General features: G+C 47.1%; 1 protein-coding gene across 7 annotated transcripts in view; it reads left to right on the forward strand.

The window, feature by feature from the left end:
- The window catches only part of COBL (cordon-bleu WH2 repeat protein), an 890,550-nt gene that overhangs the window by 484,446 nt on the left and 384,573 nt on the right, over positions 1 to 21,531 (forward strand). For 5 of the 7 annotated variants that reach the window (XM_069216715.1, XM_069216757.1, XM_069216723.1 and 2 more), the window contains one exon: positions 17,568 to 17,657. The exons of the other annotated variants lie outside the window; for them this stretch is intronic. In XM_069216715.1, the coding sequence (XP_069072816.1) occupies positions 17,568 to 17,657 (90 nt within the window). The remainder of the gene's footprint in view (positions 1 to 17,567; positions 17,658 to 21,531) is intronic. 7 annotated transcript variants of the gene reach the window in all.

The following is a 21,531-nucleotide window of genomic DNA, read 5'->3' on the forward strand; positions in this document are numbered from 1 at the left end:
GTCAGGCTCGCTCGCTATCTGCCCTAAAGGGGCTGGCCTGAAAAAATTTGCCAGGGCTGCTTTGGGTTCCCAGTCTGGTTTTTATCCACCATTAATCAGCAAACTCAGCTATTCATGACATCCCCATTTCAAAAGCACTAGCACTGCCATTGGAACTTTGATTGTCTCAGACCAAACTTCTCAAGCACCAGGTGTAGCCAAAATGGAGAATAAAGTATAAAAAAATAACGACGTACTTAGCTTGTTCTGATGTGCACATAAATACAGGATCTTAAACTACCGCCAGAAATAAATCTACCCTTCCCAGCTTCTTGGAGGCAATGTCCAGCAGGCAGCTGAAGCTTTGGAAGGAACCCCAGTGTCCTGGAAGTGCCAGTCATATTTGATGTTTTTTTGTTTAAAACTAAGGAAGTGCAGGTGTGTTATCATGAGATTGCAGTTAACTCTGAAGTATGAAAAGCATGCATTCCAAAGCATGCATTCCAGACGCAGATACACTATCAAAGTTCACAGTTGGCAATATATCTCCTCTTGGAGGTGGAAGGTCTGTTCAATGTGTATTCCTAGCCAGTAAAAGAGCGAGCGCAGTTTGGCAACTTGCCTGTCTTTCATTTTTACGGCAGTACTAACCGACCAGGAATATCTTAAGGATTTTTGGGGCCCTGGGCCGAGTGTATTTTGTGGGCCGAGTGTATTTTGTGGGCCTCTGTTTTAAACAGTATTGCATTTATGATCCATTTTTAGCTATTTCATGCCCCCTTTGGCCAGGCCGCTCAGTGCACAGACACACTGGTTCAAATTCTAAATGTGTTTACATCCAATATTCATGGATATTGACTTGTGTTTTCTTTTTTTTGTTTTGCAACTCTTTTTTTAAAAGGGCCGAGGAATCCAGTACACATCAATACAGTACATAATCATAGAGAATACACAAATGGGTAGTGAGGGTGAAAGGCGCCGCACGTCTGAGCAATAAAACAGTTGTACCGAGACAAGTAATCAAAGTGAAAGCAGGGTCTGGTGCAGCCTAGCCCAGTGCCTTACTACCCGATGGGCACAAAGACGGGTAACAAAATACCCATAGACAAATTAGAACAAGATGGCCACAGCACACAGAGTATAAAGTCCAATGGTGTGACAGGGAAAATCTTCCTGAAAGTGTATTAGTTGAAATGTAAAGTAGACTGGAGTCCAAGTTCTTGTTTTGCAGATGTAGCCTTTAATTGTAGATACCAAAGATCATTGTGTCATCAACGAGATACAGCCAACACGTGTTTCGTCACACAAGTGACTTCCTCAAGGCTGGGCCGTCCGGCCAGAGTGGTAAGTAACAAAGGTAAGTGGAGCGGGAGCCTCGTGTTCAGTTAGCTGGGCTCCAGAAGGTCAATTGTAGCTTCTATGAGTTGATCTGTCACTAGTGTACTACTACGTTCTGCTTACTTGGTGCCACATTCCTCGAACTTCAGGTTTCTTTGACCACAGGCTTATCAGGGTCTACTACTACCATTGTCCTCCTCTCACTTATTCACTACCTACCCAGGTACACTAGTGACAGATCAACTCATAGAAGCTACAATTGACCTTCTGGAGCCCAGCTAACTGAACACGAGGCTCCCGCTCCACTTACCTTTGTTACTTACCACTCTGGCCGGACGGCCCAGCCTTGAGGAAGTCACTTGTGTGACGAAACACGTGTTGGCTGTATCTCGTTGATGACACAATGATCTTTGGTATCTACAATTAAAGGCTACATCTGCAAAACAAGAACTTGGACTCCAGTCTACTTTACATTTCAACTAATACACTTTCAGGAAGATTTTCCCTGTCACACCATTGGACTTTATACTCTGTGTGCTGTGGCCATCTTGTTCTAACACATCAATACAGTAACAAGGCCAGGATATGAGTTCCAGCAGGCTAGGGAAAGGACGAGATGGGGCATTGCCCAATAGTGTATCATCACGGTGTTTTAGCGTCAGTAAACTACATGCAGGTTTATGTGGTCCTTTCCGGCAAGTGCAGTGTACTTCGTTTTGAGTGCATGTATGGCTATGGGTTATTCTGTATACTGTAGGGGGGACAAGGGGGAGTGGCGCAGTGGGTGGAGGGGTGTATCGTGCTAGACAAAGGGTCTTTCGTCCTGGGCTCGGAGTATGTCGGTGTGTGGTCGGCCTTTATGGCATTCAGAGTGGCGGGAGGGTAGGCGGACGTTGCATACCTTATCGAGGACATGGTGCTAGCTGGAGGAGACCGCTGCTGGATCTTGTAGGAAGGGTGACCACTTTTGAAGAAAGGCTTCTGTTCTGTCTTGGAGAGCATAGATGATACATTGCTGGGAGACTGCCTGATACATAGCCGCCAGCCATTCGTGATGGGTTGGTGGTGTGCGGGAGCGCCAATGGTGGAGGATACATATTTTTTCAGTGGTGAGGGCCATGTGCAGAAGGTGGCATTGGGGGTGGGAGAGGTCTGGGGCATCCTGTGTTGTGTAAAGAGAGAATGGTGCGAGGGAGGGGTGTCCTGAGTGGCAGCGTTTCGGGCAGTGTGGACCCTACTGAGTTCCAGAGAGACTGAATCAAGGGGCAATCGCAGAGTATAGGCAATAGGCCGCAGAGGTCCTCGGGCAGCACCAGCAAGAGGAGTGGGGTAATAAGCCTGCCGCACACAGCCTCAAAGGGGTCTAGTGCCAGTTTTGCAGTGTCTTGAAGAGGCAAAACTTCAGGCGAGCCTTGGCAAACTCTTCCAGGAAGTGAGCCCAATCCTCCACCTTGTAGTTCGTTTACATCCGGGTCTGCCATTTATTGCGGAGGAGGGGGCGTGAGAAGGGATCTCAGCTTATTAGACCGTAAAACCCTGACATGACTCCACGGAAATGACCCCATATTCTAAGGTAGGACACTACCGGAGAGGGCAGAAGGGGCCAAGGTTACGGCCCCAGGCATTCCAGGAGGCAGTGCTGGAGTTGGCAATATCTCCATTCCTTTTGGGGGGGCAATCCAAATTCCTCCCAGAGTGTTGTGAAGGGTTTGAGGGCGCCTCTATCCAGGACTTGATGTAGGCTGGTGATGCCGGTCATTCGTTAATTGCCCCAGTCCAGAGCCCTTCCCCCTACGTGGAGGGCCAATATCCCCCATAACGGCGCATGTTCATGGAGGAAGGGGTGTAGGCTGAGAAGACGGTGGGCTCGATGCCAGGATTTCAGCATGACTTGTATAAGTTGGTTGTTGGGATGCATCTGGGGCCCCCGCACCTGTAGATCGGTAGTGAGCCTTTTCCTCGGACCAGTATGGAGCTCTCTGATGTTACCCACAAGGGGGGTCTGGTGTACGAGGGAGCATGTAAGCCAGCTGAGATAGGTGCAGGGCAAGGGCATAAGGCTCAACAGATCCATACCGCCGCACAAGTGGCTAGGTGAGAACAGTTGGACCCCCAAACAAAAAAGCGTATACAGGCATCCACTGATCGTAGCAGGGTCAGTGGGGCCAGTATGGGCAGCATGTCTAATAATTAGGTGAACCATTTGGACCGCCTGTACTCTCTCCCACATAGAAAGTCCAAGGTGGTTCTACTTATCGAAGTTGAGTTTCATGTGGGCTATCAAAGGATCTATATTGTTCATTATCATGCTTTCCAGGCCCCTGTTTATATAGACCGCCGTAGGCATTTAAGTTGTGACGCTTTCCAGCGAAAGGGGTGTTCGGCTATTGCAGTGCAAATGGTCGTTCATGAGAGGGGTAGAGCTTTGCTTTTGTCCAAGTTTACCTGATATGCTGAGAGCGCTGCAAATCGGGCAATGATGTCTTGCAGGACTGGGAGGGATTGAGGTAGGTCTGTGAGGGTGAGGAGTACATCATCTGCTTACAGGTACATTTCGGAGGACCCTCCTGGATGCACTTCCTGATCCACATTAACAACAACTCCACCCTCAGAGGTACTTTGATCTACAGACCACCAGGACCACGCCCGCCTTCTGCGACACCATCGCCGACACAATCAACTCGCACGCCCTCACCTCCACAGACTACATCCTACTCGTTGATTTCAACTTTCACTTGGAAAACCTACAAGACCACAACACTACCTCCCTCATAGACAACCTCATCAACCTCGGACTCAAACAACTGGTCACCGCACCCACCCACTCAGCAGGACACACGCTCAACGCAATTTTCACATCAAGCCAACACATAGACTACACCCACACCATCGAACTCATCTGGACTGACCACCACTGTGTCCACTTCTCCTTCACCAAACCCCCCACACACCACCATCAACACACCACACCCTACCGCATGTGGGACAAGATCACCACAGAACGACTAAAATCCCAACTGGCTCACAACCCCCCACCACACCAACGACCCCAACACAGGAGCACACAACCTCTCCAAATGGATCACCACCTGGACAGACACACTAGCCCCCCTCAGAAAACACATCGCCACCCGCAACATCAAGAACGCCCCATGGTTCACCCCTGAACTCCAAGACTCAAAGCGCAAATGCCGCTAAGCTGAGAAAATATGGCAACTAGAACCCTCCACAACCAACTTCTCCACCCTCAAAACCACCATTCGCACCCATCACCAACTCATATGCACCGCCAAAAGAGATCACTACAAGACACGCCTTGACAACAACTCTCAAAACAGCAAAGAACTCTTCACCATCATTAACGAACTTGCCAAACCCAAAGCCAGCAACATAGACCCCTCACACACACAGCCCCAATGTGACGCCCTCTCCAACCACTTCCACCACAAAATCCTGGACATCCCCAACAGCTTCATACCACACACACCCACCGCACACACCCCTCACTCACCCAACCCAACCCCCTCTCAGGACCCCTCCACCACACTCACCACCTGGACCCCCACCACACACGAAGAAACCGAAAAAACCATGAACTCCATCCACTCCGGATCCCCCTCTGACCCCTGTCCACATCGCATATACAACAAAGCCAGCCGAACCATCGCCCCCATTCTCCGCGACATAATCAATTCCTCTTTCGACTCCGCCACCTACCCAGACCCCTGGAAGCACGCGGAAATTACCGCTCACCTAAAAAAAACCAAAGCTGACCCAGAGATCCTCTCCAACTATCGCCCTATCTCCCTCCTCCCTTTCCCCGCTAAGGTTGCTGAGAAACTAGTTAACACCCACCTATCCCACTTCCTCGAAGCAAACAACACTCTTGACCCCTCACAATCTGGGTTCCGCAAGAACCACAGCACGTAAACCGCCCTCATCGCATGCACTGACGACATCAGGACCAAAGTCGACAAAGCGAGACCGTCACACTCATACTCCTAGACCTTTCAGCAGCCTTTGACACCGTCTGCCACCACACACTCCGCACACGCCTCCACAACATAGGAATTCACCACAAAGTCTTAGACTGGCTCACCTCCTTCCTCACCGACCTGACCCAGAGAGTCCACCTCCTACCTTTCCACTCCACCACTTCCAAGATCATCTGTGGAGTCCCCCAAGGGTCCTCCCTCAGCCCCACACTCTTCAACATCTACATGATCCCCCTAGCCAACATCCTTCGAACACACGGAATCACTATCCTCTCCTACTCAGATGACACCCAACTCATACTCTCCCTCACCTGCAACCCCACCACCGCCAAAACCAACCTACACACTGCGCTCCTCGACACCGCCAACTGGATGACTACTAACCACCTCAAGCTTAACTCCAACAAACCAAGATCATCATCTTCGGCCCAAACAAAACCACATGGGACGACTCCTGGTGGCCCACCGCCCTAGGCCCCGCACCCATCCCCGCAAACCACGCATGCAACCTCGCCATCATCCTAGACCCCTCCCTCTCCATGACGCAGCAAATCAATGCCCTAACCACCTCCTGCTTCCACACACTCCACACTCTAAAAAAATCCTTCAAGTGGGTTTTCCCAGAGACCAGAAAGACAGTCACCCATGCACTCATCAGCAGCAGACTAGACACCGGTAACGCCCTCTAAGCCGGCACCACACTCAAATGCAAACTGCAGAGAATCCAGAACACAGCCGCACGCCTCGTCCTTGGCCTCCCCGCCAAGAACATATCTCACCACACCTCAGATCCCTTCACTGGCTCCCCATAGACAAGAGAATCACATTCAAGATCATCATCCACGCTCACAAATCTCTCCACAACACCGGCCCAACCTACCTCAACAAAAGAGTGAACTTCCACACTCCCACACGCAACCTCCGATTAGCCAACCTCGCCCTAGCCACAGTCCCCCGCATCCAACGCACCACCACAGGAGGCAGGTCCTTCTCCTACCTCGCCCCCAAAACCTGGAACTCCCTCCCACCTACCTTCGCAAAGCCAAAGACCTCCTGCTCTTCATAAAGAGCCTCAAAACATGGCTGTTTGAACAGTGACCCTCCCTGCCCCCCTCCCTCTCCTTTTTCCTCCCCCCCCCAGCACCTTGAGACCCTCACGGATGAATAGCGGGCTCTATACATTGTTTTGATTGATTGATTGATTGGAACACCTGAGAGTAGTGGAGATTGGTGTTTGGTGGCTGCGAGGGGTTCCATCGCCAAAAGGAACAGCAGGGGTGACAACGGGCAACCCTGCTGGGTCCTGCGTCTGATCAAAAATGGTTCTAACAGGAATGCACTGCAGTTGACCTGAGCTGTGAGGGAGTAATATAGCCAGCGGACCTTGGAAATGAACCCTTCCTCCAGGCCGAACCATTGCAGGGTCACAAAGAGGTAGCCCCACTCTATCCAGTCGAACGCCTTCTCAGCATCCAGAAAGAGGACAAACACCTCGTCCTCTAGGTCCATGGAGGTCCATAGAGTGTGCACGAGGGTTCGGAGATGATTCCTTGAAGAAAGTCAAGGAACAAAACCCACCTGCATGTGGTGGATCAACGCCGGGATTTTCAAAGGCCTGCTGCAAGGACACTGGCAAGTATTTTGATATCTCCGTTGAGTAATGATACAGGCCTGTAGCTGCCACAGATGAGAGGGCCCTTTCCTTGTTTGGGGAGGACCGCTATAACTGCCTTGTTGGAGATGGAACCAAGGAAACCTGACAGTTCGGTTTTGCGGAAGGCGTCGTAGAGTGTCGACTACATCCCTGCTCATCCATTTATAAAACTCTGCGGGTAAGTCATCTTCCCCAGGAGCTTTATGGTAGGGGAGGAAGGAAATGGCTTGTACAATTTCGGTCTTGCTGATTTCCCCATCCAAAACGTCTCTCCCTGAATCTTTAAGTCATGGAAGATGGGTGCTACCAGAAAAGGCTTCCAAGTGGGTAGAATCTGCTGCCACCTCTTGCGTGTAAGGCGTCCAGTAGAAGGTGGTGAATTTGTTGACTATATCTGGTGGGTGTGTCAGTAACGAGCAATCCACAGATCGTATGGTGGGAATAGCAAGTGCCACCTCCTGTTGGCGCAGTTGCACTGCCATGAGGCGTCCCTCCTTCTCGCCCTGTTCGTAGTGCCGGCCCTTGAGCCTCTGGAGTGCGTATTCGGCATTGGTGGTGTACAGGACATTAACGTCCATGTAAGCCTTTTACAGCCAGCGGCAGGTAGCAGGGGAAGGTTTTGAAGTGTAGAGGCATGTGAGGGTCATAATGTCTGCCTCTAGATCTTTCTGTTGGGCTGCCTGCCTCTTATTTTCTAGGGCTGCATCTCTCATAAGTTGGCCTCGTATGGTAGCCTTCGCTGCTGTCCACTGGGTCTTGTGTGAGGAGACCGAGCCCATGTTGTCCAATTGGTATGAGGAGACGTGGGATCAAAGTTGTTTTTTGCCCTGGGGGTCATGATAGCATGCCATGCTCAGACGTCATGGTTTTTGGCCTGGGGAGGTTAAGCCCAGGTCTAATGTGAGCAAGACTGGGGAGCGGTCAGACAATGCTGTCTCTAGTATTCATGAGTCCTGGGCAAGGGCCAACATATGGTGGAAGAGCAGGAAGTAGTCTAGCATGGATTGGGTGTCATGTACTGTGAATAAGAAAGTGTATTCCCCGTCTACTGGGTGGTAGAGTCACCAGTGATCTACCAGGCCGTGGTCAGAGATCACATCGTTCAGGAGGGCTCTGTCGGTATTATTTCCGCTATCCAGAAGGCCTGTGCGGTCGAGCACCTCATCCCGCATCAGGTTCCAGTCAGCCCTGATGAGAAGGTGAGAGGTGCTGATTTCCGTGAGTAGGCGATTAAGCTGTAGGAAGAATGGATGTTTGGTCCTGTGGGAGCGTAGACCGAGTCAAAACACAGTGTCCGATCCCTATGCTTCAGTTTCGCAAAGACGTAGCATCCATCAGGATCAGACCAGGGCTTGAAGAAGACACTGATGGGTAGGGATTTCCAAATGAGGATCACAACACTGATTTTCCTAGGGGGTTTTGGTCTCGGTGCAGATGACTGTGAGCAGCTGCTGTGAAGCACTCACCCCACCCAGTCCCGTTGCAGTTTTTCAGACTCCGAGCATGAGAGATGGGTCTTTGCAGTAGAGCCACATCCACTCTTTTGGACTGCAAGTAAAAGAGCACCTTCTTTCACTTGATGAAGTGGGTTAGGCTGTTGACATTCCAGGAGATGGTACATAGGGAAGAGGCAGATGCTTGCAGAGTGGCCGGCATCAGGACGGTGGTAGGCTGGGGCGGCTGTGCTGGATTTCAGGAATTTCAAGGCAAAAGGAGTGGTAGTGTGGGGAGAGGGTGTGGGGGAGAGAGAGAGGGAAAGGGAGGGGGGCAAGGTAGGGTGAGAGGAGAGATTTGGTGTGGGGATCAGCAGTGTAATAGGGCAGAACGTCGCAATATTGTGGTAAAGAGTGTAATTCGACTTTAGTTCAAGAGTGGTTCCAAGGGAGCTTCTAGATCGATTAACTGCAGACCTAAGCTTGTAGTGCTAGCGTGCCGGGGTATGGGGAGGCTGGCACAGCGAGGGAACAGGAAGGGGGGTACAAACATCGAGATTGACAGATAGAATTGGCGTCAGGCTGTGGGGGGGTTGGTTCCGCATCAGAGCAGGGTATAACATGCATTGTGATCCAATGGTGGTGGACGGTAGTGTTTTGTGGGGGAGGAAGGAGGGAAACCTGTGTCAATGTATCATGGGTGGTCTACGTTGGACAGTCACCTCAGTCCTGCCAGGAGAGGGTGATGAGGTCAGGGTGCGTGTGGAGGGGGTGAAGCAGGCAACGGGTGGACTGTAAGGGACGATGAGTAGCGACAGGTCTTAGGTCACCAGGTAAATGGATAAAATGAGGGGGAGGGAAGCCTGAGGATGACAGTGCCTAGGGCTTTTGCCGGTTTGTAGGTGCGGCCCTGGGCAATGGGCAGTGAATGTGATGGAAGCAGCCCCAATGAGGTAGGTATCAATAGTCCTTGCAGAGCAATACATAGGCATGCATACCAGTGGCAGGTGAGGGGAGTGCAACTGACATTATGATGCAACAGTGGGAACAATTGAAACATTTGTATTGAAATTTAGAAATACCTTGTGGCCAGTGAGCTAAAAGCAGTAATATTTAATGACATTTAACAACAAAGGTAGTCTCAGAGGCAAGCAGGCAGGTGCAGGTGGTATTCTCATCTGTTCGCTGATGAGGAGCCAGGGATCATAGAGATTCTTATCCAGGGCAGAACAGTTTAAGACAAGGTAGGTTGTGAAAGGCGACCTCCGGAGCACACAGGGCAGTGCCAAGTGGTGGATCTCAGTCTTTGAATTGGGGAGGTTTTAGCAGGGAGCGACATTTGTTGCATCCCTTGTCCTGGGTAAACCCTGCCACCAGCTGGAGCGCCAGATCATCTTGAGAGTGAGGCTGCCGCTCCATTCCTCTGCCCCTGTGATGGCACCTGTCAGAGTTCCAACGGCTGCTGGATGCAGAGGTAGGGGGAGGGCTTAGGAGTGGAGTCTAACTGGCTTCTGGGGGGGCATGGTCCATGGTGTGATCAGTGAGATCTTCCAAGCAGTGGTATGGGGCACCCGAGTCGAGGAAGTCTGTGGATCTGCTATTCTTTGTGATCCACATGTGAGCAGGTTCGAACAGGCCAAATTCTATGTCTCACTTGGGGCTGGAGAGCCAAGAATGCCTTCCGCTTGTTGTTGGTCTCCTTCGAGAAGCCTAGGCGATGCAAATCTCATGTCCCTTGTAGTCATAGATAGCGTGGTATCGGGCCGCAGTGAGTTGCTGTTGTGTCTGTTCATGACGGAGGAAGCAGGCTATCAAAGGGTGGGGCCTCACCGAGGCTTCTTGTCTTGTTGGGCCCATGTGGTGTGCACGTTGGATCTCTGGCGGGGGAGGGGAGGGAAATGGAAGGCCCATGAGCGTTGGCAGTGTGCTCTTGCGGAAGTCCTTTACGCCTGCCCCTCTGCACATTGCTGGAAGCTGAAAAAGCAAACATTGTCCCTCTGACTCCTGTCTTTCAGGTCCGTGATTTTGTTCCTCAGGAGGGTAATTTCCTGATCCCTATCTGGCATGTTATTGAGGCGATCTTCCACGGCCTCCAGTCGCTGCTCCACCCTGTCCTGAAAGCCTGCAATCACTGAGCGGATGGATTTGGTTCCGGTCTTCAACTCTGTAATCTTGGAGTCCATACCTACCAGGCGACACTCATCGCAATGACCTCCTGAAGGATGTGTTCAATGGTAGACTGCTGCTGCAGCCCAGGGGGGTGGTGGTGTCACAGTTTGGTCAGCAGTAGATGGTGGGGCAGCCATGATACAGTGCGGAGAGACTGCCTACAAAAAGAGCAGTTGGCAGGAGGACTTGCCTGCATGCTTACTGGAGGGCATCTCCAGTGCTGAAGTCTAGGAGATCCCTTGTGGGTCCCTGCAGGGTCGCAGTCGTATGCCCGGGGTATCCTTTGTGCCGTGAATCTGGAATCGGCCCAGTGCCCTATAGCTGGTGTTATGTCCAGCAGGCTTAGGGTGAGGGGGAAGAGCCACTGATGTGGAGAGGTGCCACCCACTGGAGGGCGCACAGCACAGGGAGCCAGCGCCTCAGGCAGGCAAGATGCAGGCAAATAGTGGCATTGCTGTGGGCCTCTGCGTTGGGCCTGAGCCATACTGGTTACAGCCGCTGCTCCTGCGTCGTCGCCAGCAAATCGGCAAAAGGTGGCCTGAATGATTCTTCTTGCCCTCCCTCCTCACCGGGGTGGGGGAAGGGGGGAGCAATGGCTCGCCCCACGGCCAGAGCGTGTGAAGAACTGGGGGAGAAGAGCCGCTGGTGGGGAGAGGTGCTGCCCCCTGGAAGGTGCACAGCGCAGGGGAGCCAACGCCTCAGGCAGGTAAGGTGCGGCAGGTAACGGCGTTGCTGTAGGCCTCTGTTTTGGGCCTGGGCTGTGCTGGCTGCAGCTGCTGCTCCTGTGTCGCCATCGGCAGATGGACGTACGGCAACCTGTGCAGTGTTCCCTGCCCTCCTGCTGCACCGGGATGAAAGAGGCAATAGTCGGCAATGCCCCCACGGCTATATTCACTCCGTTGGCCTCTGCTGCACCACCCCAGCGCACTGAGCTATTCAGTGAAGTGGCCATCTTAATTTGTGGCCAGACCACACCAGCGTGACTTGTGTTTTCAATATTGTAACACAACAGCAGCTCACTAGTATTACTGCAAACAGTCTCTGTGAAACCCCCCAATTCCTCATATATGAGGTCCTGTTTTGATCTAAAAGAAACTTTTTAAATGGATGTTGCATGAAACATAAACACAAAGGGTCTCAGTAACAAGCCCCTAGCGCCACCGGAGTGTCACTATTAGCAACATTTTGGTAGCGCTATGCCATTTTCCATATTTACAAGGTGGCATTAAGCCACTTTGTGTGGCTTAACGCCGCCTTGTAAATATGGGCCCCTGATGTAGTTTTCTGCGGCAGAGGGATGTGCAGTGGGTGTTGCTGTGAGTGTTCCACTGCAACACTGTAGAAAGAAGTACCTTTGACTTAACTGCAGGGTACTGGCAAATTAGGATGGCACCTGGAGCAAAAGAAAAGACAGCATTCTCTACACCTGATGGCATTTCAGTTTACTGTTATGCCCTTTGGCTTAAAGAATGCCCCTGCCACCTTCCAAAGGTTGGTGAATCAAGTCCTTGCTGGCTTGGAGTCCTTTAGTGCAGCTTATCTAGATGATATTGCTGTATTTAGCTCCACATGGCAGGATCACCTGATCCACCTGGGGAAGGGTTTGCAGGCCTTGCAATCAGCAGGCCTCACTATTAAAGCATCAAAGTGACAGATAGGGTAGGGCACAGTTGTATACTTGGGCCACCTTGGAGGCTAAGTGCAACCCTTACAGCCCAAGATCCAGACAATTCAGGACTGGGAAGCTCCAAAAACCCAGACTGAAGTCATTGGCTTGACTGGTTACTACAGGAGATTTGTGAAGGGGCATGGATCCATTGTGACTCCGCTCACAGAAGTGACCTCCAAGAAGATGCCCAAGAAGGTAAACTGGACTCCTGACTGTCAAAAGGCGTTTGACTCCCTGACGGAAGCAATGTGCTCAGCACCAGTTCTCAAAGCTCCAGATAATGCTAGGCAGTTCATTGTACAGACGGACGCCTCTGAACATGGGATAGAAGCAGTCCTGTCCCAAACCAATGCAGCCTGTTGCTTTCGTTAGCAGGAGGTTACTCCCTCGGAAGTAGCGTTGGAGTGCCATTGAGAGGGAGGCCTCTGCTGTGGTTTGGTCCCTGAAAAAGCTGAGACCATATTTGCTTGGTACTCACTTTACTGTTCAAACTGACCACAGACCCCCTCAGATGGCTAATGCAAATGAAAGATGAGAACCCTAAACTTTTGAGGTGGTCCATATCCCTACAGGGAATGGACTTTTCAGTGGAACACAGACCTGGTACTGCCCATGCCAATGCAAATGGACTTTCCATTTCGTGCATGCTTCTCCGAACGTTTGCATCTCAATTGTGGGATACCACAGAGGTCTTCTCTAAGCCCCACACTTTTCAATCTTTATATGTACCCACTGGCAGAGATTGTGTGCTCTTATGGGTTGCCGTTGGTTTCTCTGGCCGATGACACCCAGCTGGTCATAGATCATCCTGAACAAACTCCTTGTCTCCAGGATGTGGCCAGGTGGATGGGCAACTGTAGATTAGAACTTAGAGGATAAAGCAGAGGTCATGTTCCTGGGTAACAATCTCCATAATAAGACTTTGACCCCTTTACCGGATTGGTTGAGGAACCTTCCACCAGCGAAAAGTTCAATAAAAAGTCTTGGTATATGGTTGGACTCCAGCCTAACTATGGACCATCAAGTAAAAAAGCTTGCTGCCATCTGTTTCAGAGCACTGAGGCTGTTGAGGAAAAATGTTGGTCTTCTTCCTTTCCTAGCCAAAAAACTGATTGCCAGGCCCTTGTAATCTCACGTCTTGATTATGGCAATGCCCTTGGCTCAACTCAGCATGTGGTGAATAGGCTGCATGTGGTTCAGAATGCTGCTGCACTCCTTCTTATGAACATCCCTAGACATCAGTCTGCCAAAAAGCTTTGGTAGCCCTACACTGGCTTCCAGTAGAGCAACAAGTTCAATTCAAGGCCCTCTGCATCATGCACAGAGCATTTCACATCAGCGGTCCAGCTCTATTAAGATCTTTGACCTCCTGCTACATCCCTCACAGGTCCCTTAGATGCTCTATGGCCTCTTTGTTGAATGTCCCTAAAATGTATAGGTCTCGATGGGGAGGCCTTTCCATGGCCTATAGGGCTCCTAACCTTTGGAAAACTCTTCCACCGGAGCTGCGTCAATCTGGCCAGGAATTGTCTTTTCATAAGGCCTTGAAAACCTGGCTGTTTAGGACTTAGTTCAGGGGGCGACCGGTAGCTTGCATTGTCTGCCCTAGCGCTGGTAGGCCTTTTGGTAGCTACACATTAAATAAGACACAAAAACTAAACTAAACTAAGCTTCTATTCTAGCTGGTCAGGTGGAATGGTAGGGAGAGGTGGTTGCTGGGGAGCGAAGGGTTTTGCTAGATAAAGTGGGCTATTCAGAGTCACAGGGCAAAAGAGTAAAAGTAGAGGGGAAAGGCGATGGCAAGACAAAAAACAATTGTCTTGCCACTCCAGTGCATCATCTGTGGCTATGGGACGTGGGGGGTGACATCCAAAGAAATGTTATCTCTGGAGACTAATGCCTCACATCTTCGGGTGAAATTTCAAAGATTTTTTGCTGGGAGCTTTACTCTCATTCCTACCCCCCACTTCATTTCACTCATCATTACATTGCTTTTCTACACGAGATGCCCTAAGTGCAGTGTGTATGGACAACGGGTATGAGGCTCAAACAGGATGAACTGGATCTGGGGTTCCTTGTTTTCCCATCCAGATGGGACCTGACTTGGCAGTTCAGAATGGACTGTTTTTACTGGAGATGGACAAAGTCTCAATGTGGTTCTTGTAATATTATTTCAGACATTCCACACATCATTTTTGTGTTTCTCCACATGTTTACATGCAGCATGGCTGACCCATGACGCTTTTTTAGCGTTTGCTTTATTATGGAATACATGTATATTATGTGTGGTGACAAGTGAATGGTCAGAACAAATAAGGAATGGGGAGACCGTCCTGGGGAGTGAAAGCTGATGCAATATCATCAGCAATGGTAAGCTTCTTTCACTTCTTCTTCCTTGTTCTTATTAAGCATGGGAGAGTAGATTACATTTTCCATTAATCCATGCTAGAGTTTACCTCTAGTGTTTTTTTACACCAGAATGCGTGATTGTATAGAATTGTTCTTGTATATTTTAAACGAGAGCCTCCTTCGAGAGAGACATGCTAATGTCCGTAGATTCATGCACTCACAACCTCCACTTCCTTTGTATTTCTGATTCCTGAACTATGATGTGCAAAACAAATACTCCAGCATCTTTTTTTTACCTCTAAGCTGAATTTGCTCATTCAACCTCTTGAAATGGAACTGGGAGAGGCACTTAGATAATTATGGGGGTTATTCTAACTTTGGAGGAGTGTTAATCCGTCCCAAAAGTGACGGTAAAGTGACGGATATACCACTAGCCGTATTACGAGTTCCATAGGATATAATGGACTCGTAATACGGCTGGTGGTAAATCCGTCACTTTTCCGTCACTTTTGGGACGGATTAACACCTCCTCCAAAGTTAGAATAACCCCCTATGCCTCGTTCTTTTATTACCACCAATTATTTTCCTTTACTGGCTTGGCTCTTTTCTGGCTATCATTATGTCTCCTGTTTCCAACTCTACCCTCTCTTGTTATTATTATCTAACTTCCTGCTCCTCTTCATTCTTTCTGAGGTGATCTTCATGTTGTTCTCAATTCCATTCCTCTTCTTATTGTCCCTTTTCTTCTTCATAGTGACCGTATGTTACACGTTTTTCTTATCATTGTAATTCATACTGTCTTCCTGTACTTGACTACTACATATCTGCACTTCCCTAGCACACATTCACAAATCTGGTGTATTTTTATGTCCTTTTTAGGTCTACTTTAGGCCTTTTGTTTATTTCTGTTACTCTTATTCATCTTTCTGAATGTCATCTTTCTTCTTTTGCTCCTTCAACTGAACTGCTTGTATATTCCCCTAGTCCTCTGAAATCTTTTTCATCCTTTCATAGTGATGCCCAGCGATCCAATGCCACTTTTCAGGCTTCAGTCATCTCAGACTACCATCCTGTGCTTCCTAAGCTGTGCCTAATTATTTCCTAGTAGGTTGATTCCCAATTATCGTGACATATTTATGCCTGCCTTCAGTTTATTTCCCTGTCTTAAACTTAACACTATTCCTTACCCCCACTGTGCTTATTGGCAAACTCCTTGTATTTGCTTTGCTTTTAACAGCCATAGTCTCTTGTCTCTTCATTACCTATATCCTTCTTCTCAACGACATACTAAATAATGTCTTTAACAATCTTTAATAACTTTCTCTGCCTGTCGTTCTCTGTGCTGGTTACTTTTTCATTCCCATGGCTTAAACCTTTAGAATTAGTATTCTTTAATTGCCCGTGGGAATTTAACTACTACAGTCTGTTACCATGATTTTTCATTGACTCTCTGTTGTCATTCTCTATCTCCTTTACAGAGTCCCAGATACTTCTGTTTCTCTAACATTTGAGGGCTACTGTGGTACCCACCGATGCCCACCTCCATGCTATTCTTTGCAATCTATTTAGCTCTCCTCAAACCACTGGCGTGTGTCCAAATTATTTTCCATTTGATACGTGTGCTTCATTACTGAGATGAACACCGCCTCATCTCTCATCTAAAGTTTTTGAACGTCTTGTTTATACTGACCATTCCATCTATCCTGATGTTTACTCGCTGATCTCATCCCATCAATCTGGACTGCTGCCTGCTGAGTCTACGGAAACAGCTCATCTCGCAGTCTTTAATCTCAACCTCACAATCAGAACATCCATCTCTCCTCATCATTCGCTGTGATATTGCTGTGTTCACTCTTGATGACCATTAAGTTGCATTAACCACAGGATATCTGCTGCCAGCCAGAATTTTGTATATATACATATTGTGTCCTCAATACTATGTGCGAAAATATCGCCCATTTGGGTTTAGATTTGCTATTATTAACTGCAGTTGCCAGTTGTTTTATAGATGATGTTTAGAAATTTATGTCAGATGATATTACGGGCAAGGGTATTCTAGCATCCGACGTAGGTATTGTGTTTCTCTTCTTACCTTGTTCACTTTCTATCTTTCTCTGCACTCTTGTCCTACTTCTTTAAATGGGCTAATTCTTCATTGCCTCTGCTTCTCTTTGGTGGTCCCAAGTTTCACTTACTTGGCCATTCATATTTTCATTTTACAGAACACCACATGCATTATTTTATCTTAATTTGGTCTTGCATCTCCAGGTATTTGTCTGTTGAAAACTTGTGACTGTTCACCAAGTAAGTCTAATGTAACCTACGGAAAATTCATACACCTAGGTGTACGGAGATTTCCACCAGAGAAAAGATAAGACAGGCGGAGATTTCCAGCTATAGTTGTGAATTGTATTTTGTAGTGGTAATGAGTAATGTTAATGCATTACTACCTTACTTAACTACAAAATGAAGTTTATGAATTGGGCCCACAGGCTATGTGGTCATTTTCCTCCTTGTCTCGTTTATCCTTGTGGCAGTCCTATCACTCCTATCTTCGGTTTCAGTCTCTTTGTATCATATTCAGGTTATCTTTCTGATCTTCCAAATTCTAGTCTGTAATCTGATGTTAAGGTCTACTTGGTATTTTGTTCTCCTTCTCAGTTTCTCTTTGCTGTCCCTCTGTCACTTTATTATTCAGACCCTTTTCTTCCAGTACCCCTAAATATTTGAATTCACTCCTTTTGCCCTTCCATCTGTCGCTTTATTTCCCATTTAAAATTGCTCTTCTCTGAGCTGCTTTTCCTGAAACTTTCTTCAGGCTCAATGTGCTATTTCTGTACTGTGCTTTTGATAAAGCACTTAATTAATGCAATTAAATGACAGTGAGCTTTGCCGCACATCACTTATAAGATGATGACCAGTGATACAGTTCTGGCACTGATCTTGATTGATATGGTTTTGGGATATTTATTGTGTTTCAGAGATCAGAGGCTGTGGTGACAAGAATGAACAGTGATGATGCTGATGAGGAGATTTTTGAATTGACATCAACAAATGTAGAAGACTTTGCAGTAAGTACGAACAGGGATTAACTCTGCCGGGTGCGGAAGGCACTTCCACTTACCATAGGACGTTTTTTTTTACCAAAAAGTGCAGTTTACAGAACTTGGAACCTTTCCTGTGGGCTTGTATAAATGTGATGACAATAATGATTCAGATTTGCCTGGTGAGACAGGATTTTTTCCATATACCCACCATTGAACGGAAAGTCTCTGGCTTATTTTGCTTTACGGTAGCCTCTTAAAGGAGAATCTTAAGCTGCTTCTCTGTTCAGTGTCAAGATTTGCCACCCAGTGGCTGCTTTTTTTTTCTGCTGCAGGTGCAATTGCATTACATCACATAAATACATTTGAACTCCGAGCATATCTTAAACGTACAATTCCATAAACAAAAAGTCCAGTATATATTCATTCCCCCTGTATGCCCTCAAATCTGCGCAAGGCTCCAACCCGTTGAGCACCATTACCATCTTTGCTTCCCATGCTGAATAGGTAGGGGGTATTGGTGATTTCCAAGCCTGAAGAATCAGTGACTTGGCAATTAAAGTAGCAACAAATATAATTTGCTTGGAACGAGTTGGTAAACCTGAATGTTGCGAAAAACCTAATCATGCCTCCAGCGGATTTGGAACCATTTTATAGGATATAAAAACACTAATCCTCTGAAATATTTTCTCTCAAAATGTTGTCAGGTATTTACATGTGAAACGTATATGAAGCCAATCAGCGTGAAGCGCCTGACATCGTGGACAAGAGCCTGTTACCTCTGGGTATATTTATTTTTAATTGAGCTGGAGTATAGTAGAGCAGCCATTTAGAATAATATGCAATTTTTTTTTAATTTGCCCCCACGAGTGCTTTATATGTTAGGTTGTTGTAAATTTTCCATTGCTGTGTTTCTATTTTTTATCCAGTGAGGTTTTCCACTTTAATTGAAAATTGAGCGATTATGTCAGATATATACCCTGTACAGAGCCTCCTACACCAGTTACCTATGCCCAGTAGGTTCCCAAAATAGGCCTGACCAATAGTAGAGCTAGAGCTTTCAGTTGTTCTCCCCATTATTTGCAGAAAATGCTGGATTTGATAATAGGAAAACCTAACATCATCCAAAATAGTGTCTCTCACAGCAAGACATTGTGTCCATGTTTTAATATGAACCCCTATTAAAAAATCAGCAAAGTTCTTGACACCCACCTCTTCTCATTTCTGTACAGATTAAGCCCTAGACCTAGCTTCCAAGAATCCAGAAGTTTAATTGATGGGCCGACCCTACAGAATTGGTATTTTACTTTTATCAACAACATACTGGCCTGAATCATTCCCGGATGTTTGTACTTCACACTTTTGGAAGGGGAGGTTGTTAAAGGAATCGAGGAAGCTGTAAGCCACTGTCATCTAACATACTGTTAAAATAAAAGCTAGTGGTCAGCATTAATGTGGTCTTTGAAGCCCAATCCAAGAAGGATGCCTCATAGTAAGTTTTAATATTGGGGAGTGCTAGCCCCCCATCTTCCACTGAAAGAGCTACCTTCTCTAGCTGCAGACGAGGTTACTTGTTTGCCCATATAAATTGTCTAATCAACTAATCAATTTCCCGAATTTTTTTTTGAGGAACTCTCAAGATTATGCTTGAGAAAATAAATAACACCAAAGGAAAAATCAACATTTTGACCAATGCCACCAGCCCTATAATCGTCAGAGGCGATGCTTGCCATTTCTGTAACAGACCTTGTATTTTCTTAAGAATGCTTATGAGCCTAGCCAAAAAATCCAAAAAGTGGTTGGACACAACTATCCCTAAGTATCTAAAGGGACTAGAGGGTGAGGATTGGACCCTAATTTCCATTGGTAGAACTATTTTCTCAGCCTTATACAAAAGAGCTTCTGACAGAGCGGTTAATTCTATATCAGCCCAGGTCCGAAAAGATCGCAGTCTTTGAGAATGCTCTTGCTATGACGTGAATCTGCACGAAGATATAAAATCATATAATCTGCAAATAATTTAAGTTTAGGTGCTTGAGGAAGTGGGGGATATATATATTTGTCTAGTTGAATTGCCGCTGCCAATGGTTCGATGAAAAGTGCAAAAAGTACCGGGGAAAGAGAACAGCCTTGTTGTGTACCTCGTGATATATGTACTAACCCTGCCATTTGTGCATTTATTAGGACCTTACCTTGAGCTCCTGAATAGAGATTGTGTAATGTCTGAATAAACTTCCTTGGAAACCCAAACATTTCTAGAGTCATAAACAAAACTTCCCATTGTACCAAATCGAATGCCTTCTCGGCATCAAGCATTATAATTGCTGCCGGATGTTTATTTTGGGAGAAATAGTCAATTGCCTGTACAAAGAAATTAGTATTTGTGGACAATAGCCTTCCTGGGAGAAAGCTGCATTGATCCTCATGAATAAGTCCCTGTGCCACTTGGGCTTTGCGCACCGCTAGAATCTTTGTAAATAACTTGTAATCTTAATTGAGAAGACTAATCGGGCAATATGAGCCTGGGTTTTCCGGAGGCTTATTTTTTTTTTAAACTAACCACTTTGGCCGTAGAAAATGAAAGTGGAACATTTCCCCCTTCTAATATTTCATTAGATAAATTCACTAATATTTTAGTTATTTGGGCCTCCAGAATTTTACAGACTTCCACCGGAAGACCATCCTCCCACGGTGCCTTCCCATTAGGCGCTGCCTGAATTGCCACTTTTACTTCCTCTGGAGTAATGGGAGCCACAAGTACAGCTTGTAGTTCCTGATCTAACCCTGGCAATATGACTGCATCTAAGTACTGTTGAATTTGCAATGGATTTGCTTGTATTGTCTCTGTATAGAGCGTTGTGTAATGGGAGAGAAAGACTCTCTCTATCTCTTTGGGCTGATTTACCATTATTCCCTGTTCCACGTCAAAAATGTTTTTTATCATATTAGTACTAGATATTTTCTTTTGACTCACCAAGCCAGCAATATTCCTGCATGCTCATTCTCTTCATATTGCTTCTGAAAGCTTGTATGCCTATTAAGAATTTCACAAGATGTGTAAAAATCTCTTAATCTAGTCTGGGACCTTTCGAGTGAAGAGGCTGTCTCCTTATTACATATTAATTGGCGCCGCCTTGTCATATGTTCGAGCTCTTGTTGAAGTGTAGTGTGTTTTTCCCTAGCTATCTTCCCTAAATAAGCTTTAAATGAAACTGCCTCACCTCGTGTGTGGGCTTTTGGTGGCTTCCCATATATTAAAAAGGGAGGCAGAGCCTTTATTCATATTCAAGAATTCTGCGACTGATGCTTTTGAGGGATCTATCTCAGCCTTCCTCTGTTAAAAAAGATGTATCCCAACTCCAATGTGGACAGCTTGCATGACTATTAGATCCCATTATGCTGGCCTAGGGGACGGAGTGATCCGAAGAGGGATTGGCCAGTATCCCGGACCCCTGTCTGACCAAAGCATAGGAAATTAAGATGTAATCAGTCCTTGAGGCAGTATTATATCTCCTAGAAAAGCAGGTAAATTCCCTTTCCTGAGGATGTTCAGCCCACCACACATCTATCAGTGCTAAGTGCAGAGCTAACTTGGTGACAATTTGAGATGATCTTGGTTTATTCTGTGTTTTGTTCTTACGTGGTGTATCTATCTGAATATTTGGTATGACATTGAAATACCCTTCTATGATGTAATAGCCCAGGAGTAAGGATATATATGCATATAAGGCCCTTATGGACCCTACATCGTCCTCGATGGGGCCATAAAATCTCACAAAGTGAATCTCCTTATTTGCTACTATTGTGGTCAATACTATACATCTTGCCAGTGGATCCCTAAAGACCTCTTTCACCACCCCCAGAAAGTCACGAAAAATTTAAACCGCCACTCCCCTCACTG

The sequence above is a fragment of the Pleurodeles waltl genome, chromosome 2_1, assembly GCF_031143425.1.
Source record: "Pleurodeles waltl isolate 20211129_DDA chromosome 2_1, aPleWal1.hap1.20221129, whole genome shotgun sequence".
Classification (NCBI taxonomy): Eukaryota; Metazoa; Chordata; class Amphibia; order Caudata; family Salamandridae; genus Pleurodeles; species Pleurodeles waltl.